This window comes from Streptopelia decaocto (genome assembly GCF_964273445.1).
Source record: "Streptopelia decaocto genome assembly, chromosome: 17".
Lineage (NCBI taxonomy): Eukaryota > Metazoa > Chordata > Aves > Columbiformes > Columbidae > Streptopelia > Streptopelia decaocto.
In genome coordinates this window covers 4,435,658-4,460,344 of record NC_138672.1, presented here as the reverse complement: position 1 = coordinate 4,460,344, position 24,687 = coordinate 4,435,658, and the positions used below count along the sequence as shown (strand labels likewise).

Here is a 24,687-nt window from a genome sequence, read left to right as displayed (position 1 = left end):
CCAAAACAAAACATTTGCTAGGATGGATTTTTACCTGAGAAGTTTGTGATAGGAAAGCCAAAGCTACCAATGACCTTCTGGAGTATGTTTTTAAAGCTTTCAAAATTTTTCTTTATGGAATAAACACTTCTACTAAGCATTAATTTTCAGATGTATGAGAGCCCATAAGTGTTTGTATTTTTATGAATCTCAAATGAAGGTATTGTCCAACAATAGTGGGTGGATAATACCGAAATGAATGAGAAGACAGTTAGCAAGACAAGTCCCTCTTCCAAACAAGTCATTAAAAAAAAAAAAAGTTATAAAAATCCCAACTCATTGTAATAAGCCCATTAGGGCTGGTCAGACATTTTACAAGAGAGGTTTTGCCTGCCAAGAAACGCCAACATGGTGAGAGCAGAAAAAGTGATGCAGAAACGGGTTAGTCCCAACAAATCTCTCTGAGAAGCTCCAGGTCTCCAACATGGCTGAGGGAACCCTAGGGACTCCCTCGGCTGTCTTGGCCACAAGAATAGAAGGTCAACCCATCCTGGCCATGCTCCCCACCCATGCCACTGAGTGAGCAAATTCTCCAGCCCTGAGGACCACAGGGCAGCTGCACATGCAAAAGCTGCTCCACCTGTTTCTTAAGGCATCCAAGATCCCTGCTGGTGGATGGACAGCTGGACGTCCTGGAACAGTCTTCTGGGGTCTCCAGCTCTGGGGAAGGCCACCATACAGTCTTTAAGGGTCAAGTTTTTTGGCTTTTTGTACTGACCGAGGCTGGAAATATTCCCCCAAAAAACTAATAAATTATTGTGGAATGGAAACATGGTTTCTAAGCCAGTATTAAAGAACATCTTCCTCTCTCTGAAGTGCTGCGTGATGCTAGTGATTGACCTCAGCTGAACAGATGGAGCTGCTGCAGGAATACTACAGAATAGTAGCAATCCTCCCTTGCCTTTGAGCATTTAAACCCTGATGTGATGCAACGTGTCTTGAGCTTGGCTCAAACAGCTGCCATCAATTCAAGATTTACAGGGAGCCAAAGAAGGGCAGAAAAAGAAAAAAAACAGTGACAATAGGGACACCACTGAACATGCCCGTATGAAAGCTGCTGAACTAAAACACTCTACTATTCCAGCTCCTCACATTTTTTAGTTCAGGGCAAAGGTCATTACTCAATCCATATGCCACGTACGGTATTCTTTTCTCAAACTTTTACTATTACAGACATCCAGCTCTTGATGAAAAGATGTTTCAGCAGCAAGACTTGTTTTATTCTTAAGAGAAAGGAGAAAGAGTAAGAAAAGGGATAAGAAACCCACATTCCCTATAACTTGCAAAGTTGTACCAGTTCTTCGTGACCTTCTTTTGCTTATATGCTGTACCTATTTTCCCAATCCTTCACTTTTGGCTCCAGACTAAGAATCCTCCAGCTAAGGGAGTGTCACTTTTCCGTTTTGTCCCCAGCACAATGAAACTAATTTCAGCTGGGAGTTTGGATGTCATAATAAAAGAATTTATTACTTCTTCTATGACAACTAATAAGGCCAAAGCCATTGGAAGAGAGACATGTGAAATAATTGCCAGAACTTCTGAAAACTGAATAATTTGATGTTTTCACAATTTACTTCAATTTAGTAAAGGGTTCCATAGCCATGAGTTATTTCTCAGATATAATTAAGAACATTTTTAAACAAGAAGAGGCCTCTTTTACCCCAAACAAAGCTGGTTTTGAGCAAAATCATCCTTACAATGGTTGACGCTCCAAATTTCAAAATTCAGCTGTGACCACAACCAACATTTACATGAAAAGCATACAGAGTTTAGATTCTCATTTACACTGAGAATTCTTTACAATAATGTGGTAAAGGACATTTTTAGCTACTTGATTTCCCTTTACAAACCAAGAATGGTGTAAAGAGGCCTCATGGTAAATGAGACTCAAGCCAGTGACTGCAAAACCACAATCTGGCGAATGTGCCTGAAGTTTCTGAGCCAAGAAATGGTGAGAAATAAAACTGATGTTTGTTTTCCCTGCAGCAATTAGACTTTTTTAAAAAAGTACAAGTTTCATACAGCAACAAATGGTTTTCTTCATTTCTGATTCTCTTGAGTTGCTAGAAAGGGATGAAGCTACAACTGAGAAGAATACTGACAGCCCTTCTTATTCCTTAGTCTGAATGATTTTTTTCCCCTGTAAAGCTCCTGTTCCTGAATCCCAAGGGATTGAAATGGAATTTTCTCTTGTATTAAAAAATAAAAATAAAAACAAGAGGTGCTAGTTCAGCTTTCCAGTAAGACGCATTGGTGACCTTCCTTCCCCACAAAAGAGTGAGTCACTTTTCAGACAACTCCAGAGAAATGCATGAACAGATTAAGATACCATGTTCCTGGATGCTTGGCCAAAGACAGTCTTTGATGGCTTACGAGGCTCCTTCCAGTCCCATGATGTCGGTCCCTTAGAGGAAAAGTAAATTCCTAAGCATCAAAAGAGTGGAGAGAGCTGGAAAATTAAACTCCAAAGGCAAACATGGAAAACCAGAAATACAGTCTCTCTTGTTTTTTTTTACAAGTGAAATCTCAGTTCTTTGGCTACTGACCCACAACTGCTCCAGTATACAGCTGTCCATCACCTCTTCCAGGAGGCCATGACTAACACCAGTGTATGATTTGCACCCCAGTTTGCTTTCAGGACTTTGCTGGGGACTTAAACTAGAGCCACATACTCATGTGGGCCCGGTGTGCTGGACATGATTTGGTAGCAGGAGCACAGCATGTACGTCCTGGGTGAGGACACGAGGCATTGCTGCAACCGAGCTCGCGATGCCGAGCAGGGAGCAGATGTTTATCGGCAGCAGCCGCAGAGAAACGGGAACTCACAGCTAGAGGCTGTAGCTGCCGGAGTCATAAGCAGCTTTCTCTGCGGGCAGAGTTTGAAAGAAGAGAGGCTGAAGTAGCCCATGCAAGCCACTGTAATCCACTTTAATATTATCAATAACAGACTCCAGGTCTCCCTCCCTCACTTCAGTGCAGTTTCTTGCATCTTCCTAAGAGCAATCTCACCGGTAATCAGCCCAGCCATAGAATTACCTAAGGATTTAGTTCTTTATGCAGAATAAGGTTTCCTCACTTTGCTGAACAACAGGAGAGGGGAAAAAAAAAAAAAAAGGACTTGTTATGCTTTCCTTTCCAGGAGCAGAAAAGCTGGGGGATGGGGGAGAAGAAGGGCGGTTTGACTTTGAACACATCAGGTGTGCCGCCGAGCCCGTCACAGCCACGCAAGGCAGGAGGGAAAACAGTGCCCTGCACTTCTGAAAGTTGGCCGTGGCTGTTTTGCTGGGAGACTCCAACCAGAGGTGACGGGACTCAGTTATGAAAGGGGAATTTAGGTCAACAATCAAAGCTGCAGTCAGGGGGCCCAAGAACAGGGAGCTAAAGGTTGGGGCTGTTTTTTTCTTTAGCATGCTTTAATCGTTTAGTATCAAAGCACAGAGGAACGCTTGAAAGAGCAAATATTCTACAGGAACCTATAGAAAGCTTTTATCTGTCCAGAGGAAAATAATTAAAAGTGACAGATTTGGGTTAAGTATCCCCATGTTCCATGCAATTGGATAAGTCAGTGAAGATCCACTGGAGCAGTTCTTGAGTTCTGCACTGGATATTTCATGGTATGATGTTGAACCCAATATAGTTTTACAAAGGGAAGAAATAATCTCTCCTTTCCTTTGCCACGCTTCCCCCAGCCCCCACTTCCTTCCGCAATAGTTAAATAATTCACAGTCCAGAGTACTTAAGGCAACATCTCTGTCTATACCATTTCCAAGACAGCTGGGAGGCCTCCTGAGGTCGCCCCCTGAGACGAGGAGTGGCTCAAGCAAACCACCTGAGACTTGCTCAGGTGGCCATGGACTACTTAAGCCAGCAAAAAGGGGACGTTTGCTGCTGCCATCAATCTAGCTGAATTTACACCAGATATTGTCATTCACAAGCTAGGCAATAGGATTCAGAGCTGAGACAGAAGGATGGAGGTCTTTTTGTTTCGATATGAAAGACAAGATCTTCATCATGTAGAAATACAGTGTCTAATACAGCTATGCCTGTTTAACGTTGAGAATTTGGCCCAAGGCTCTTTGCAATATCAACATCTTTATATCATTGCCATTTAGCATTAAATTAAGCATATATTCTGTACTGTTTCTCAAATTCCCAGTCACTCACATGCTCAATGAGACACCTTGAAGCCTGAAAACAGGGAGGTGAGAACAGCTAAAACAGCAAAACGTGAATTTGTAGTGGTTGGTTAGTTATGAACATTATATAAATCCTTCCCTTCTGATAACAAAATCATGTAGGCTGAAACCGAGCAGTCACTGGCACGAACAATCATATTAGCGACACTTCACTGAGCCTATTGTGAGAATATACCCGCTAGCAGTATATAAGAGCTTACTGCAAATAGATCTGGTAGGCTGGGGTGAGAATTTATTTGATTGTGAGGATTTTGAGATGTAAGTGAACACACAACACTGCAGAACCAGATGGCATGGAGGAGCGAGCTTCAGTCCTTGCAGTGTTACAACAGGGTCACCCTTGGACCGGGTATTGCTTTTGCTCCTCTGTATACAGCATCAGCATAAACAAGCATTGGGGGGAAGGTTGGCTTCTTATCTAGATCTTCCTCAGCATTTCACAATAAATCTGCAGAACCAGTGGAGACTGGTACTTGGTTAACAGTCTGTGGTTGTTTACGATCTAATAACTAGTTTTGGGCGGGCTTTTAGACGGATAGGAAAAAGCACATCCTTGGCAAGGGTCAAACTTCAGCCCCTGCTATAAAGTCTGGGACCATGGGAACATTCCACAGAACAAGGGTAAGGATTTCCAGTATCTACAAAACAAGTTATTTCTCCTGCCTTGTTCTCAGAAACTGAACATTTTTGGTTGAAGCTTGAAAAACGAGCGTGCGTCCATGTTCTTAGAGATCATCACAACACATGTAGACATAGGGATGGTATTAAGATTGTACAGTCGGGCTTCCTTTGGGTACTACTTAACGTTAAGTCATAAACTCTGCAGCCATCAGCGTGTTCCTTCAGAGAATCACTGGTATATGTCATAAACACGGGAGACTTTGCATCAGGCTTGATTCAGACAAGAATTTAGGCTGCTGGATGCCAGTTTTAGATACTCTAGTGCTGCTGATAGCAAAGCTGAGTTTAGTGTTTATAAAAACTCAGACATCCTTCAAATATAGGGAATGGAAAGCCCTCAGTAAGTTTGTTGGTTTGGCTCAAAGGGACCTTAACACACCTCTCAACTTCCAAGTTTATCTATGCTCACCCATCAGCAGAGCCAGGTTATGAATTAACCATCCTATTGTAGCTCAGCCAGTGTATTCACCTTTAGAGAAATCCAGCATCAACCTCATTGTCACTTTAAAAGCAGACGTTGCAAAACACACAGATGCATATCAAGAGGCATGCATGAAAATCACCCGCCTTTCACGTACGCATGCCCAAGTAACACACACGAAACTGAAAGCACACAACCAAAGCTGCAAAAAAAAGGGACGTAAATACAATGGCACATCAGCAAAAGGGTCGCTCTGCACACACAGATGAACGTACCCAGCAATGTGCTTGGTGGAATATGTTACCTCTGCCTCCACATCTCCTCCTCTTCCCTGCACTATCAGCCAAATACTGATTAGCTATTAAAGCTCCACAGAGAAATTTGCTCTTGTGTATGCATGCTAACACAGAGAGGCTTTCCTCCCCTTTCTGAGAGTTAATGCTTGAGAGCAAACACAGAGAGTATCTTCTACGGAAGGAACAGAGCTATAAGTACCATAACTTCCAGGCAATTCAAATGATAAAGTGGTATTTTCTGGGCTCCTTTTAGAAAACAGCCGAGAGAATTGATCATAAACTGGGTCAAGATAGGTCAGCATACCTCAGAGCAGATCAGATGGCCAGAGCATCCCAGGAGGAAATGTTCTCCTGGAAGGATGATTAGGGGCACATCTGTGCCATCAGATGACCGTGCACAACACCCATCAGCCCACCGGGACTTCAATACGGCACCTCCTTTCAAAATGTGCTCTGTGCCTGACGAGCACTGCAAGTCCATCAGCTGCAACAGCAGCCAAACCCGTTGTTGGGCTGGAAAAACGCCCAAAATGCTGCCTTGTGGAACCCCCTCGATGGCCAGAAACACACAGAAACACACAGCAGTGAGAACTGGAGCTGTATGCATGAGATTGCATGTGGTGCTGATCAAAACACCTAGCCAGGATTGAAACGGGGGACAACAACACAGCTTGTTTTGCTTTTTAGAATTCCCTTGTCTCTGACCTTTACAGCAGCTTTAGGGCAGCACTGGAACCAGCTGAGCAGTTACTACTCCCAGCTGCAGAGACAAGAGCTTTTACACCATTGCACAATGCATGTGTGTTTGTGGGGGGGAAGCGAGGGCTGGAGAACAAAGGAGGAAATCTAGTGGCACCTAAATCAAACATTATGATCAATGAGGGAGTGGGAAGAGGACCTGGGGAGCGGGGACAACCTTACAACCTTTCCAGGATCAGACAGATGGCCAACATCCACATTATTACAAAACCAAAACAAAAACAAAAAATTCCATGAATGCAAACTAGGGCACCCTGCAAGGAGGCTGTAAAAATCACATCATGATAGCTTAGACTTGTCTTTGTAATTGAGGGGCATTTCCACATGAAACAGTTCTAGTTATTTAATCGGATTTTGAGAACATTCTTGGGCAGATACTTTGTGAGTGCAAAACCGAGGAGTTCCAGTGCATTTACACTGATTCATACCATGCAAGGTCTTTGCCTCAGTGCGAATTAAACATCTTATTGTAAAAATATCTTAAGATCTTATCCAGGCTCAAATATCTTATTGCATCTGGCTTTCTCATATGACTGCATCTTTCCTGTACTAATAGAAACAACTGAGGAATTTACCAACCTTAAAAGAACCGTCTCTGCTGCAATACCCAGAACAGCGTGCAGCAACAGCAGGCGGAACGGAGCCGATGGTGCCTCTTTGCTGCTGTCGCTTCTGAAAGGGATCCGGCCCTTCTCTCATCATGATTATTTCATGCCTCAAATTCCCGCTCCATACTTGCATACAAGTTCCAAACCCATACACAAACCACAGAGATGTTTCTGCTTTCTAGGAAACATCTTGCTGAAAAAAACCCTGCCTCTCTAACATGATATAACTATTATAGTGTGCATTCCAGATAGGCTGTAGTCACCACATACTAACCTAAGTATATAATTTTAGACCTCTATTTTTCTGCTCAGTTTGAATCCAATTTCATTTGATTTGGTATGATTTTCCTCTTGCAAATACCTGAGCCTGTATTTCTGCTCTACAAATATCAGTGATCGCTTGATCTGTGAGCACAAATAAATAGACATCTAAAAGCAAATTCTCACGCAGGTACTCGCAAAGTCTTAGAAGTGTACAGAAACAAATTCACACCTATTAAGCCGAAGGCTGTAGCTGAAAATTCAGCCTTTAGTTCTTAAAGGACAAGATGGGACAGCGATGGGCAAACCTCCAAAAGGTCATAATTCTACTTCGCTTTCCATAAGCATTGCCAAAGTCAAATGCTTCTCAGAAGTAATTGACCTTCTCAAGTCTGCAGAACTGGGAGAAAAATGTAAAAGAAACAAGCTACCTTGGAAGATTTTTGGCAATTCTTGTGTTTAGCTGAGCAGCAGGAAATATCATATGTCCAACCTTTCTTAAGTTATTTCAGCCCTTCCACTTTTGGTTAAACCTGGAACCAAAGAAATGAAGACTAACAAAACAGCATGTATATGCGCTACTTTCTCTGTGCATAGACCTATGTGTACATGTGCTTTGAGGGAGCAGACTGGGGCATTTCAAGCTTTTGGCTTAAATCTGAATTTTGAGAAACAGTCTCCAGCTGAGCATGGCTCAAATGAAATAAAATCCTGTCTCAGAACACTAATTACCTTTGATAGGTCTTTGCTCTATATTTTCTGGTTGCAACCCAGCCAAAGTCCCGGGAATAGGTCATTTCAGCACACAACCTACATACCCTTCCAGACCGCTGCTCTGCCCTGAGACCGTAACACAGACCACCCAGCAAGGAGAGGACAAGCAAAAGTCATCCCAAGCTTATTTTCTGCGTTCTCATTCACTTCTTTGTTTTTAAGGGCTGATTGCTGTGCTAGCTTCACAGTCCTGACCTCGCCAATGCTCCAGCTTCTAGAAGGAAACCTCGACCTCACTCCCCAAAGTTGTATTCTGGAGGTAAATTCTTGGTGTCATTGAAGTCAATAGTAAAACTGCTGCTACCGTCAATGAGAAAAGATTTCAGTCTTGATTTGCAGCTTGTCTTCCAGACTGGCACACTGGGCTGTTTTGAAGGGGAAAAGCCAAGTCAATGCTCAGTGACAAAATCTAAATCAGATCAAGAACATCATGTGAAACTGAGCCTGACAATTCAACTATAGCAATGCCCAGAAGACACTAAAAAAAGAGGTGGGAATATTATGCCGATTAGAAATACCCTATCGCTATCAAGGAGAATCCACAGAAATACTGGAAAATTTAAAGGTTCAAAATTAGCATCCTGCTGCTACCTGTGTTTTACTATTGCCTTCAATTATTATTGCAATAATAGCTGAAAACCCCAGAATAATCTCACATTACAGAAGTGCTGAGACACAATACAGGTGAGGACTGAATTAACTCCTCTTTAAAGAACTTGTAATTTGGAAAAACACTGAATTTTAACGTGAAAGTTAGGGTGACAGGTATTCCACCATCCTACTTGGAAAGGTTTTTCAATGGTTGACTACTCTTAAAGCTAAAATACTGCATTTTTTCCCTGTTCTGAAGCTGCTTAGTCTCCATGTGCATCCACTGGATTTACTCATATCCTCTATTATTAGATTCCCAACCTCCAATTATCAGATTAATATTCCCCAAACATATACTTAAAGATCATGATGATCAAGCCACCTCTTAATCTTTCCGAGTCAAATACTTCAAGTCTTGTTACAAATCCTATAATTATTGTCACGGTTATTTTTTTTTCCCCCTCTAAATCCTCTTTCATACAACATCCTTCGTAAACTGTGGACACGAGGGCTGGACAAAGTGCTCCAGCAGCAGCCACTCCAGTTTCAACACAAGGACAACAGGACCTCCCCGGTCCCGTTCAACGCTTCCCCGTTTCCATAGCCAACGATGACTCCAAACCTTTGGCCACAGCATCACATTGGCAGCTCACATTGACATGCTTTATCTATTCCAACATGTGGTTACTCCTACACACTCAGCTTCCAGGTGAAAGCCCCTTCCCCCACCATCCATCCTTTACATCTGACCTGCCGCCCGTCTTTCTATATGTATGACTTCACATTTGGCTTTAGTCTAAATGCATACTGTTTGCATGTTCTCAATTTTTGAAAACACCCAAAAGAGAGTCCTGTTTTGGTCATCGTTTACCACTCCCTGAACTCTGCAACATCTGCAAATTTTATCAGCACTGAGTTTATGTTTTCTTGCAGGTTGTTGACAGAAAATATTAACTAGTAAAGAGCCAAGATTACATTGTGCTGAATAGGAGGGAATGTGGCCAGAGTCACACTGTTTTTCAGTAGGGGAAAATAAATACCTGGGATACTCATGAATACGAGCTTACACAAGTCAAGAGAAAAAAGATGGGACAAATTGATAAGTGTGAGATTGGCAAGATATACCTCTGTCTTTTTGTGTCTGGCATCCCTCAACCTGAGTCTTCTCTTTATCGCAGCCCAGCGCTGCAGGGACCGAACACGACCCTGGCCAATGGGACTTGTTGGCTGAGCATTTCTTCCTTTTGGTACCATGGAGCGGCATTTGCCATTTACAGCATCGCTGTCGCTGCACTGATGTTATTACCTCATCCTTACAAACAGCATCTCTAAAGGCTGTTGAGAACCATTATCCCACCTTCACAGACGGAAAGGACAGAGCTGAAGGCACCTCAGAGCAATTGCAATGCAGGAGCTAAAATCCCAGTGCAACCTGTGCACCTCCAACCACTCTGCCACAAAACAAGCAGCTTGGATTAGCAGAAGAGGGAGCCTGCTTCTCTCTCACACAGCAGTTTCATCACCGCTGACACAAACACTCTCTTTCTCCCAAAGCATCTAATTTATCGCTGAAGGAAATCTCTGTTCTCTTCCCGCGACCGCCAGCCAAAAAGAAACCCTTTGCAAATCCCTCTGTTTTCTTCTCTGCCAGAGAGTTTCTGTCTCTCCTTTCCTTACAGAACATCTTTTTGCAATGCCCTTCTATAATAATTTTCACATAAAAACTTGCCCTGTCCCCAGTGTTTGACAAGTGTCAGAGAAACCCCATCAAAGCCAAGCTGCGAGCTTGTCAGTGCAAAAGACACCATGTGTTGAACACATTGACAGTTCTCAATAAATAACATCCCTGCTGAACAGCTGGTTGGATTGCTTGGGTTTGGAAGAATGTCGGCCTCGCTGCCTACTTACGTGCATCCTCCTCGATGATGCACAGAAAATCCTGGGCATGGGGAGCGGAAATACATCACTTCCAGAAGATACCAAAATATTTTTTAAGAAAAACCCTGTATCTGAACACAAGATTAGATCCGGACTCAAGGTTTGTGGCCCATTTCAGACATACAGATGTGCTGTAAAGTGTTGGTTTCTAGATATAAGTGCAAGCGACATTCATCCAGAGGCAGATGGGCAATAGTAGGAAGAGCTACTATAGTCTCATTTCCTTCTTCCCTCTCATGAAATACAGAGTTCCCATTTCACTTAGTGCCTTCTAAAGTATCAGGGCACAGAAACTGGTCACTACAATAGTTTGGCCATGACAGTGTGGGACAAAACACATGGCTGGGGCAGAAACACCCTGTTTCTCTTGCCTCTGCCATCAGTGCTTGAAGCAGAGAGAAGAGTTTGGTGCAGTGCTCAGGCTCCTACCTCTGTGAGGTGTTTTCCTCCATGAGCACAAGTGCTCCTGGACCACTTTTGCTGCCAAATCCCAACCCTGCAGAAACCTTTGGAGAAGCAGCACAGACCCCTGGCAGTGTCATTTTGCCTCTGTGAGATGCAGCTGCTGTTGTTTCTCTCTCTGGTCTGTTCCACGGAGCCTGCAGGTGTTTGGATACAGCCATTTCCCAGTAAAACTGGTGGTATGCTGATGTTTGAAAGAAAATAAAATAAACCCTTAGTATTACAGCGTATAGCTGAAGACCACCCCTGTTTGAGCGTTGCCTCTGGTGAGACACAGAATGTAAACAGTCTGTTTGATTAAACCATCTCTAGCAAGAGGACTTTGGGGAATTCCAGTCTTTCCCAGTGCAAAGATGAGCAGAAGATACTCTGCTCTTCATTAATTCAGAGCTCTTGAAAGGGCAAGAACGAATCGCTCAATATTCCTCCTAGGAGGAACAGTTGATAGCTATCCTGAAATTCCGGAAGGAAGCTCACCAGTATAAATCAGGTCCATTTCCACCGCCACCCTGTCTCCCTTCTTCATTTAATCTGTTCACAGGCAAAGGGACTGTGCAACAACTGATAAATTTGTCCATGCTGCAATACGAAATGCTCATTTCTGATTGTCTTTCTTCCCCATTGGGGTGGGAGGCGGAGAGACCACACTGGAATAGTCTTACGGATAAGGCTATTAATTACATGCCAGAAAATATTTGTACAATAAGAGAAACAGCTCTTTCAACAAAAAGCAACAGATAAGACTATTTTAAACCATCCTATTTTAAGGTACGGAAATTGTGCCAGCACTGGAAACCTTTTGTAATACATCTAAACCTTCAAGGCTCTTAGAACTAAAAGTAGGACTACAACTTTCACATCTGTTAAATCTGTTTAAACACCCTCATTCCCAATTTCCAAAGACATTCCTTAAGGAAGAGAGGAAGCCTGGGACAGTGACATGAGCACTATATTGATACCACACCTCTGTACAAGTGAGAAGCCACAGCCCTCTCCAGTGCTGCCTCCACCACTCCCAGAGCTTTTCTTTAATTTGGTGGTTTTCCTCACATATTTGAATAGCCAGAAAGGCTTTATACAGGATCCCAGCATCTCCTGGAAGTAAACAGACCCGTAATTCCATCAGCTTCTACTTAAGGCCACCAAGGCACAGTACCAAAGGCACAACCCAGGAGAGCCACAAGTAAACAGATATTTTCTTGGGTTCCCCTTGGGCTGTGAGGGATTTGAGGGACCTCTGGAGCAAGTTAAAGCATTTTGTGTTTTCCATTACCATTGTCATCCCTACCTTTCCCTTGTTCCAGAGCTCACAGTGACTGCACAGTTACCTATTTCCTTGGGTCCCGCTCACTCCTACCTCCTTACACTGGTGGCTCCGTGAGAGAGATGGGTGACACCAGATCCATCAGCCTCCTGCTCAGACTGCAGTAGGACAATTATCTTTTGGGCTGTTCTAGTCCTTTTCCAGCCTTTGCACAACTCAAGAGCAAGAGTTTTGCCTGAAGCCAGAATCTACATTTCAGTGTTTAAAAGAAGACCAGACAAAAATTTGTGTATTTCTCAAGAAGAAATTCTACAAGTTCATTGAAGCTAGTCTCCCTTCTTGGGGTTCCCAAATACTGTCCACGCTGATTTTAAAGCAAATTGAGACTAATTTTACTCTCTCTTTTATCTTCTGCATTTTCCATGAGGACTGGAAAAGAAGGAAAAGACTCATGGTTAAACAGACAGGCAGACATCTCATCAAGGCAACTCCTACAAGCAGATGTAGAGTAGGAAACACGCAGCAACCCACGGCCTGGACCTGACCGCATGGTTCATTTTCAATAACTATTCTTCCTGTGAACTTCCTCTGGGGGTGTTTGTTTATCAACAGAGGAGGGGATATTATTGCTGGAGATGGGACAGTATGGGAGGGGGTGAAGGAGTTTACAGCCGCAAGACTGGAGAGCAGAGTTCAGGAGTGTTTGCTGCCAGAAACACAAAGGGCTCACTGTAAAACCAGTACGTGGCCTAATTTCACAGTCTAGAGGGATTACGATAGGTGTATCCAGAAAATGCTCCAAAAAGTAAAAACAACCCCACATTGTACAAATGTTTCCCACTGCATCACCATACCCATTACACACACAAATTAAACCATCCACAGCGGTGCCGGCGCTCGGAGGTTGCTCTCCACGACATCCACTCCTCAGCTTGTTCATTTTCCCCATTGCACGCACTCTACTTCTGCCCCAAATTCTACACGTTCATCAGTCTGGGGCAGCCCCCTTGATTTCCTCTCTAGCGGACTATACTGTAGGTTTGCATCGGTGCGTTCAACAGCAGAATCTGGCTTGCACTGCTCACCCTTCCTTCTGCCAAGGACATGTTTCAAAATCGCCTGCGTAATGCATTTCGTTAACATTTGCTTTTTCTCCCTGAGCATCTCCATTCATGAGCTACAGCACAGAAGCCTTCCAATTCTTGTCTAATTCACACAGAAAAGAATTAAATGATCACTGGTGAAAGGTGCTGTTTTGACCTCAGTGAGGCTGCTCTGTTTATCCAGACGACAGGTGCAATGTGAGACGGTAGCAATGCGAGCGCCGGATTTCAGCCTTAGCGCCTCAGTCTGTACAAGCACAGATGCTGCTGGATTCAGAGCAAAATGGTGTGGATTGTATGATGTACAGCCTCCCTCTGTTGACGCTCCCGACAGAAACATAGGTTGTTTATTCATGAGAGCGTGAACTAGATGACGACCCCTCCCCGAAACAGTCTGGGGCACTAACATGTGCAAAGCCCGTTCTGCAACCACTCACCCAGGCCATATTGAACTAATGAGTACATGAGTTGCTTTTGCCCTTAATTAATAACCTGAGATATCAAGAGACAGATTTTCGGCATTTTTTAGGAACATGCTTAGTAAGCTGTTTCTGCAAGTCAATATATTAATCAATATGCAGATGTATCAAAGATATCAAAGTATTTCCATTTAAATGAGTGCACTCTGAACTAAGGGACTTCGGTGATATTTGCTTTTCTCTCCCATTATGGGCTGTTCCATTTGAGAAATACAATAATTCATGCCGATTCAAACATCACCAACATGTCTATGTCAGAGATATTAATTCCAGACCATCTGATTTCTCTGCCATCTCCAAAGAGCTCATGTCACACATACAAGGTGTCTTCTTCACCCATCACCCATCTTGCCAGTGCTTTCAACAGGGCAACACCAGGTGAAAGGCCATAACCACCATCAGCTCAGTACAACAATTACCCAGTGAGGAACCATCAGCAGCTACAACAAAACACCCTACAGGAATCAGGGTGTGTTGACTTCACACAAAGAACCACCCGGGCTGAGGAATAACTATCACAGTTCCTAATAGAAAGTGTTTCACAAAAGGTCAAGCCTGCTGGGCTCTTTTTCCAGCTCTGTCATCAACATACTGCCAAAGCTTGGACAAATCAGGACGTCCCTCTGTTCCTCAATTTCCCTGATTTTAAGGGCAATGTTGTCTCATGCCTGAGAAACTTCCCATCATGAGCAGGATGCATCAAGGCAGTTAGCAGGACTACAAAACCACAACTTTACTGCAATTATAAAGGAAAATAACAGTAGTAGGTACATTAGTACAGGAGAAAAAAAAAAACCTACACTCAAAACTAAGTAACACTGGTAAGAGTGAAGGCCTTTCCTTTCCATTTCTTTCCCTGTTTTGAATAAAACAAACAAAATAATGGTGATAAGATCTCCTTCCTCAATCCAATGGATGATCTTTGAGAATATGCTTCCAGCACTAACAGCAGAGAACAGGCAAGGAAGAAAACGAAGGAGGAAAGGAGCCTGCAGCTGATGCTCCGTGTCGGGAATAGGGCTGCTCTTCTCCCAATTCCATGACGACAGAGGACTCCTGGGAATCAGATGAGGGAGGGGAAGATGGGTCAGAGGAGAGAAATCCATATGGGAAAGTGATTTAAAGCAAATAAAGAGACAATAAATTAGATAAGCAAAAGGAGGAAAAACACAGCAGAGGGGAGGAAGGAGAAGAGATAAAAGAGCCCTAAGCATCACTCAAAAGGAAGACTCAAGCAAAGCCTACCAGACCCCAGGCGTTAACCAGCAAAGAACAGAATGGTTTTCCTCTCTAACACAGGAATTCTTTTGCTTTCATGAGCTGGTGTCACTTCTCTCAGATGTTGCTTCACCAGGCCAATTCCAGATGCTTCTCAGTTTCACTTCACCCCCGTTCCCTCTCTGGGAGAACAACTGCTCGCTCCTTGTTTGTGTACCGCTAGGATGGATATTAAACAGAACAATATCAATAATTCCCGGAAAAATATGCATGAGCATATGTCCTGAGTAAGCACACAAACACCCAGCCTGCTTACCCGCTGTTCCCACAGCACTTCCAACACCACCTGGCTGGAGCCACCAAGCCGGTGGCCACCCTTGGTCCCCAAGAAAGGGACATCACCCTCCTGCAGCGAAAGAAGACGAGACTGACTGAAAGCGCAGGGTTACACATGGTGTGTGCTTGCTGGGGAGGAGAAAAGCAGCAACTGTGTGGAGCAGGAGGGAGGGAACGATGGGGGAATCAAGGACACCAGATAGTAGAGAAGGAACTGAGACCAGGATGGTGATAAGAGAGGGTGGAGGGATTGGCCGGGAAAGTTACACACTTACATCACCCAGCAAAACACTAAACCGGAGAGCGTGTTGTTTTGAATAAGTTCTCTTTTTAATACTGACTTAAAGGAAAAAAAAAGAGAGAGAAAGGTTGAAAGAGACAGAGGCCAAAGTGGGATTTGGAGTATAGCAAAACCAACTAAAATAAACATGTCCCCATCCCCTGGCCAATTTCTCCAATGTTAGGGCTTTGCAGTTTTTCTTCTCTTACATCCAAAGCCAGGACAGCAAAATAAGGGATGCTGAAGGACCATGGAAGGGTCGAGGCTGCAGGGAAGGGGTGCAGAAGAGACTCTGAAATCAGAGCCCACGTCAGAGTCAGCCAAGGTCAATGGTATTTCTTCATGATCTTCAACAGGTTTAGGATAAATCCATGCTGCTTGCATAAATCTAACATCATGAATCCAGCTCCACTCTCACCAAGGGACAATCTGACTTGTATTTCTATTTGTTCACAGTTTTAACTGTGATACATCCTGCACCCCACGGATGTTGAACAGTCCCTCAATTAAGCAAATTGTTCTGATCACTATGAACACGGAGAGGTGAAAGCAAATTCTTACACTCTTGTTTTGCTTTTAACTCCTTTTATAGTAATTCACCTTTTTGAGTTCTGCTCTGTTCACGTTCAGAATAAGAGGACTTTGACTTCATGGATGGCTTTGGGGAGAATAAACTTTATAATAGGCACTAACGTCAAATCAAAGCAGTTTACAAGATCTGCCACTTGTGTCAGAATATATGGGGAAATAAACAAGCTGCTCTTCCTTGATCGTTGGAGTTTAAATGCTCTATTGATCTGGGAAAAAAAATCAAAGGTGCTTTGGAAACAGTGTGTGTGCATGCATGCTCACACCAGAGGAAATGGAGAGAAATGCAGGGACAAGCAGAAATTAGCAGAAAAACAATCAAGCATTTATTCTCCACAGAAATAAAACTAAGAATCTTATCCAGATATCAGCTACCCCAAGGCAGGGAAATGTCCATAGACCAGTGGAAGCATATGGTCAGAATACACCTTCATTTTTAGAACTCCCATTTTGGGGAAAATAACCAAACAAAAAGGACAGCAGAGTCAATTGTTCTGTGCCCAGAACCTGGGAAACAAAAAAGTCTGATATATTCTGCATATTTGAAATAGAAATAAATACTGATCGTGTAAAGACAGTGTTAGATAAAAAATGTTGTAGTGTTGAGAGAAGAGGCTAAATGAAGAAAAATAAGATATTAGATTAGCCGATATAGCTGAGAGAAAACTGGAGAGGCTTCTGATTAAACAAGGCTTTTCTGATGCATTTTCAGATAATCTGGAATACAAGATTTCAAGAAACAGAAATGCAATACAGTGAACGCGTCCATTCCTACCGCGCCGCCATGTAGGAACTGCCACACAGATTAAGACCAGAGGAGGGTGGGAAATGTTTGATAAAATATTTTTCTCAGGAAAAAGGGAAATTAATCAAAACAGACTATCTGTGGGAAAAGGATCAGGTTTGGCAAATACTCTAACTGAAAATTTAAGTAGAAGTTTCGAAAGTGTCAAAACACCTGATTCTTTTTTAACTTTCTGAAAATAAGAAAGCTGATATCTTTTACCAGCAAATGTTTTTCTTTCTCATACTTCACACTTTTCTAAGCCAGCCTTTGGATTTTAGGTACTTAAGATGTCAATCTGTGCTTCTCTTTTCCTGTCTTACATTGTAGTGGTGGCTCTTGGTCTTAGCTAAAGATCTTTAGTTTATAGTAAAGCACTGGCAAATTTTCTGTGGCCTGTGCTATATCAGAACCTACAAAGTGGATATTCTGTCAATGTCTGGACTAATTATCTCCTGTTATATCCCCGACACTGCAGGGGCCTGAATTTGGCAACCCAGGTGGTCCCTTCTCTGCTTCTGCTCTTATAATTTCCATGAGAGAAAAGAAAAGAGGAGCTGAAAAAAAACAGCTAAAATTGGAAGCAAATCTCTTATATGGGAACATTTCGGCTGACCCCGGTCATGGAAGGGTTTATTTTTGTGTTTTTTTTTTTTCAATATGTCTTTTTGAAAAAAAGCCACTATATTTTGGCTCTTTTTTTCTGGCTCAGGCCAACATGAGCAATGGAAACCCAAGGTGAAAGAGCTCAGTCTATCTTGAGAGCACCAAAATCCCATTGGTCCTGCAGTATTTTTGTCCTAAAGCTGCTTAGACAGGCAGCGTGGCCACACATCTTGTGACTGCCTATGTCCTGAAAGCCAGACCTGGGCTCCAAACAAGGCATTTCTCCAAAAATCCCCACTCCACCCAGTTGGTGGGTCCCTGCTGTGTTTAACCAGGGTCGGACCCCAGGGATGTGCCCATCTGTTCAGCTCTTTGCTGTTGACCCAACCAAGGATCTCTCCCGGTCTAGGCAAAAGCTCATGAACACATGAAGCTCATGGGACCGGCACAACCAAACTCCTGAACACTCTTTGAAAGCAAAGCCCTGTCCTATTCTTCATGAGAAACACGAGAGGCACCTACCTTTACGGATCTGTGTCCCCGGAGAGCCAGCAAAGCCCTTCCCAAGCCGCTCAATAAGAGCTCAGGGATTTGAGATTTAATTGCATCCCTCGTTATTACCACGCGTGGCTGGGGGTGATGGTGGCCACCTCCGCTTGGCACAGCCGTGGCCTCGGGACCCCCTTGGCCATCCGCAACGCTCCCCTAGTGCCGTGGCGACCCGGAGAGCAGCTTCAATCTGACACAGTAACTTTCAGGCACCAGAATCACTGAGCAGGTCTGTGTTTCTGCGATGGTTTAGCGTGCGAAGGCTCTCCAAGGGCTGCTTCTCACGCTCAGCACCGAGGCCCTCCCGCCGCAGCTCTTCTCTGCTCTTCTCCAGACGTCTCCACGGATCCCTGAGGAGCATCCCGCTCCTGCTCTCTCTCCAAACACCATCCCCTCGGCTTGCTTTCTGCCTCACACGAGCCTTTCTAACTGAAACAGGCTGGCTTGAAATAAATCAGGCCGAAATGAAGCTTGGATAGGCGAGCTCAGCCTGGGACACATCTCCGTGCCTACAGCAGACAGCCATACATCATTTAGGAATCTAAATTTACCATCCGACACAGAGTCAAATTTCTCTCTTCCTTTTATTACCATTTTATTAATTAGAGCAGCCTACAAGTAAGTGCTTTAAGAAAACAAAACAAACCCAACTTTCTTATACCTGCTCTGTTCTGACTCTCGTGTGTAACTGGTCAAAAGACCACTTAAAATTGGAAATCACATGAAAAGAAAAAATATTTCTTCCCCAGCTTCTGCAGGCTGAAGGAAATGTGCTGTTCAAATGCAAATATTTAGGAAATTACAAGCTATGCCATATTTTTTCAGTGGCCTATTAGTCACGCCTTATCCAGATCCATAATGATGAAGTGGCTGATCATTTGAACCCATCTACAGGGAAGCCAAGCCACAGAGCTACTTGTAGCTTTCAGCAATGGTGTATTGGAGGCTTGTCACCCTGAAGGAACATCTGGGCAGGTGTTCACGCTCCTGGCACTTTGGTCCAGCCATCAATCCCCTTCACCCATCATACTCCTCACCCAGGGACATGCCAGCCCTAATGAAATGACAGAACTCACAAGCTTTACGTTTGACGTATTCCATAGTCCTTCACTCTAGAACTTCATTAAGGATCAAAACAAGAAAATTCACGCAATGAAAAGACAACAGGATGTTGAAGACAAGAAAATGCTGCATTATCTATCTACCGATTATTTTAATGCCAGCCAAACACGGAGCAAGCTCTCTATTGACGATGTCCTCAAGTTCCCAACACCCCCAGTACAAGGATCAGCTCACCAAGTCTGCCTGAAGTGTATTAATTCAATATCAGACTCCAAAACTTCACAAGGGAACTAAATTAACCCCCCCAAATAAATACATATTCTTAAACCCTGCACAAGGAACAGACCTACACAGTGTCAATTACACATCTTTATAATTGCCCAATTATTGGACCTCAACACAGATGTTTCTCAGTCTCTCACATGCAAGAGCTGAGGCTTTATGTGAGCTCCACTGTGCTGATTTTGGCATTTGTTTCCCTTTGGATTCTGCTGCAGTTTTATGTTCACCAAGGACTGAAGCTGGGAAAACATAGGCACTCCCTTACATATGAAGCTTTATTAAGTTGGGATCATGCTCTCTGTTGGCAGGCAGAGGAATAGAGACAGAGAAGAGTGAAAGTGGGAAGGGAAAAACAAAACAAAACACAAATAACTTTCACTCTTCGGAGCAGGCACGCCTTCTTACGCCAGCTCCCGCCGCCGATCATTCATCTCGCTCCTCTCAGCTCCCAGCCAGTAAAGAGTCAACATCTCCTTCCTACGAAAACATGAGCTATCCCGCTCCTGAGCCATATACCAGAAAACACACCGAGAGGGACTCACAGGGATCCTGTTTCTCAGGATGGAGTTGCATTTCCACAGGAGAACTGAAATATCTTTGATTACAACAGAAGCAAGGTCAATGGTGCTTTGAAGCGTCTTATTTTGCACAGCGTGTGTATTATTACACCTAACTTGCCTACAGTCCGGACCTTAACTCCTTCGTTCACAATCAGAGATGCATTCAAAGAGTCCACAGGGGAAAGTGCACAAACTTGGATGATTAATACCATGTGCACATGTGTGTGTGTGTTTGCAGGAGGGATGTACTGTGCTGTGTGGTAGGTATGAACATCCAAGGAGTGTTTGTCCAAGAACTGTGTGGCCCGGGAAGGGAGGCGGGTACGCACGAGCTGAGCGCTGCCCGGGCTGCGGAGCCGCACCGACCGAGCACAGCCCTGCTCCCAAAACGCTTCTGAGCTTTTGCGTAACACAGATCAATGGGTCAGACTTCCAGTTTCCCAACAGCTTTCCCTGACAAATGCCAGAACAGATATCGCTGAAGTCAAACAGGGCAGCAATAACATCCCTGCCAACCAGCGTGAAAATTGGCAGAGCCGGGCACCGAGGACTGCCTATCATCAGAGACAGGGCATGGCCCGGCACAATGACGAACCCACTTAACAGCGCTGTAAAATTAGCCGTTTATGAAAACAAATGGAATACTGCAGCAGAGGGTGACGTAAGGAGAGTTGGCTCCAGAGAGAAACAGAAACTCCTGTAGCCTGGATTAGCAGAAGAGCTCCGATACAGCAGGGCTCAGGCATAGAAGCTGATAACAACTTGGGCCCTACATGAGATTTTTAACAGACACAACAGGCTTCCCCTATAGGCACACATGTGGCTCCTATAGAACTTGCAGTGACTACTCACATGCCAGCAAGGAGGAGTGGAAGGGGGGCAACCAACACAGGCAGAGGGTGGGGGGCTAGAAAGTAGATGAAGACACAAGGAGGACTCCAAAAAAGAGGTGTCTTCCAGCCAGTCCTGCCCTCTCCCTCAGATCCATACAATCACACAGTTTCTCACTTTGCAAGTGCGATGAAAGTTGGGGAGAAACCTACTTCTGGCACTGTCAGCAAATTGGACCCTGTCCCTGACCCCCCCCACCCTCCGCAAGCCCCCAGAAGGGCTCTTGATTTCAGTGGGGTCCTACGGATGCAGCTTCAATGGCAGAACAGGGCTCCTGAGTCTGTCACATCCCAAAACAGTGAAAATGAGAAAGCCAAGAGTTTTGGCAGCCAGAACCCTCGATTTCCTCATTGAGGGAAGCGTAATCTCTCCCTAAGCTTGCTGCAGGTCTGGGAGGCTGTGGTGTGCAGAGGATACTCCGAGTGAGTTCCTCTTGGACCTCTTCCAGGTGTTTACACACAGAGCCAAACTTGGCTCCTCTTCAAGAGTGCATGCGCGGGGGGGAAGGGGAGCTTAAAAATAAAGTAAAAATCACAAAGTCCTCCCTAGCCGAGCTGCAAGCTCCACGGCGCTAAACTGGGGCATTTCTTTTCATTTTTCACAGTGGAGTGTTATTTCCATGCATAAAATGGGTCAAGTGTTTTATACAGGCAACAACCCAACCTCCCCCAGCCAATTAAAGTATTTTACTACAAATTATCTCAGTGCGTGTTTGTTTAGGTTCCCTATTGTGTGAATTAGAGATACTTGCACCAAAGGCAGACACGGGGTCTTAGGTGTTGGATGAAACACATTAAAACGTACACCGACTGTGTTTTGCCACTGATGAGAAACGTGTAAACCCAAATTCTGCCTTTCCTAACTTGAAAGGGAAGCACTTTGAGCCCTGGGGTTTAAGCTAAGACTGGGAACCAGAAGAGTGGAGTATGAGAAAGCCAAGGGTAATAAAGCAAGTAATAACCTATTTCACCTATGAAATCACTCCTCTGCCTGTCCTACTCAAGGCAACAGGGACCAGCCCATGCCCGGCACCTCCTGCCCACCCCGGCAGCCACACACACGCCGCGTCCCCCTCTCCACAAGCGAGCGGAGCAGCTGGGATTGGGGAAAGTTAAGGAAACACGCTGCTGGGGTCATCTTAGTTCTTGTTTTCCTTAGGACAAGGCAACTTCCTAGCGAGAGGACAGTCGCGCAGGTCGGGGACAGGGCGGCGGAGGGAAGGGAGGTGGCAGGGACGGGCGAGCAGCCGCGGTGCCACCAGCACCCGCTGCCTTCTGCTCGGAAGCGACTCCGGTTACAGGGAAAAGGGAAATCCTCCCTGTCTCTTTAAGGCATCCTAGGACATGGAAACTTTGTACTTTCAGGGAATCTCCTTGCCAAAAGAACTGTAAAACATGTCTTCCGCACCCCCCCAATACCCGTTTCTCTTTCTGACTGGTTTTCTTTTTTTGTTTTTTGAGGACATTTCCATTTCCTATGGCTTCCTTCAGAGCAAAGATGGATGTGTCAACATTTATAAGGGTTTGTAACCCTCCAAAAAGTATCCGATTTCACGACAACTCCACTGCACTTTATCACTAAAGCGGGGAGAGGGCGGGAGGTGGCGGGAGGGAGGGGGAGAGGGAGCAAACGAGGGGGAAAAGGACCCAAATTCATGATGGGCTCATAAAATTTAAATAAGAAAAGTGCAGTATTCCTCATTATTCTTCAGCTCAGACAGCTTACGCTGGTAGCTGCTTTGAGTACTAAATGATTTTATAGGGCTATTTGACCTTACAGTCATTTGTGTTACACTTGCCATTGCTAAGGGGAGACAAAAATACTCCACACATCCTCTAGCTGCAGTGCTAGTCCCAGCCCCAGCTGAGTGCCCAGGGCTTGGGAACTTTATAAACTCATTTGATTCATTTGAGGTTTCACAATAGCCAAAAGTTCCTTTATAGCTTTTTGGAAACCACATGCTGACGTTACATCTAGAAAGGTAACAGTGAAGTACACTGAAAAGCTAATAAAACTGAGGAAATCATACAGGGATCTTAGATATGCTTTTCTTTGCAGCCACACACTGGACACATACATTTCTTTTCATACATACATACAAGCTACTTTCAAATGCTGTATTTACAGTTTCCCAACCTGAAAATCAAGTAAAAACCCCCCGTAAGAGCTCTGTCTCCTACCTGCATCTTGATCCGTACACCCAGATATCAAGAAACTACCCAGGATACTGCCATTTCCCTATGCAAAAGTTTACATAACTTTTTCCTGCAAGCATATACTTTCAGACAGTTCGCTGAGCTCCGGTATTTCCCCAAATATATAGATAGTAAACACACCCGAGCGTGTTTCCACATGCACTCACACCCATCTGTACATCGCGGGGCACACAGGCACGGTTAAACGCACACACGCATACACCAATACACACGCACGCCTACAGCCGCCCGTTCTGCCGGCTCCCGGCACGTACCAGGGATGCTGCAGCCACAGGCACGATGAACTCCCTACCTGCAATGACAGCCGGGGATCTCTGTCCTCCTTCGGCGTTCAGCCACACTTGCAAAGTGAAGGCGTCTCGGGGCAGCTCAACATCTGCCTTCAGCCGCAGCTGGTCACCTTGTCCGCTGAAATAGAGCGCCCTGCTCGGGGTAAGGGACTCCTCGTCGCCCTTCACCTCCCGCTGTTGCCTCCTGCGGGGGCCGTGCCCCGGCTCCAGCCCCGCGGCCGAGCGCCTGCCCCGGGCCGACCTGGTGGCACAGGTGCCCGGGGCGGCGGCGCGGAGCGGGCGGCGGTGCCTGGCCGCCCTCCGGGCCCTGCGGGAGCGCTCGTCCGTCCCACATTCGGCTCCGCTGGCCAGGGCTGTGCAGAGGAGCGCGAGAGGCAGCAGCAAACTCCAGAGCTGCATTTCCAATCTTCCCCCCCCTTCTCCCCTGCAAATCCTCCCGATCTGCCAGCTTTGGGCTCCTCCTTGCCTTGACTTTCTTCTCTTGTTCACCCTTCTTGGTATTTGCTCTTTTTATAACCCTTCTCAGTTGCTTTTTCTTTTCTTTTTTTTTTTTTTTCCTTTTTTTTCTTTCTTTTTTCCTGCTTATAGATTTTTTTTTTTTCCCCTTAAAACAAATAAAAATAAAATAAGTCAAAACTCCTCCTTGGTTGAAATGTATTTCTCTGTTCTTCCTCCTCTATCTGTCTTCTTCTCCTCTATTCCTCCACAGCTGGAATTCCTCTCTCTCTTCTTTTCTCTGCTGGATTTTCTTCCCTTTATTTTTTTTCTTCTTAAAAAAAAAAACAACACCACACACTCTCTCACACACACAAAACAAAACACCAAAACAACCCCCCAGCTTTCTCCAGGACTCAGACCCACTGATTTCCCTCCCCCCAAAAGATGCTCTAATCTATTTATTTTTTTGGCCTCCTTTATAACATAAGCCACAACCCCCTCCTTCCCCCCAGCCTCCCCCCCCTCCCCTCTTCTCCACAAAATGAAAGAAAAGAGAAAAAGCCCCTCAGAAGATGAGTAAACAAGAATATGCTAATCTACTCTAGGGTGCTCCACCTTCCCAATTGAATGATTCCCATTAAAACTGCAGGGATCATGACTAATCAATCAGCTTGAAGGAGCAGATAGCTCCAGAGGTTCAAACACTTTTGCTGCT

At 44.6% G+C, this 24,687-nt stretch overlaps 1 protein-coding gene across 1 annotated transcript in view; it reads right to left on the bottom strand.

The window, feature by feature from the left end:
- The window catches only part of PAPPA (pappalysin 1), a 174,290-nt gene extending 149,859 nt beyond the window's left edge, over positions 1-24,431 (bottom strand). Inside the window, exon 1 of the mRNA XM_082067857.1 lies at positions 23,537-24,431. Coding sequence (XP_081923983.1) covers positions 23,537-23,933 — 397 coding nt within the window. The 5' untranslated portion in view covers positions 23,934-24,431. The remainder of the gene's footprint in view (positions 1-23,536) is intronic.
- Between the last annotated feature and the right edge of the window lie 256 nt (positions 24,432-24,687).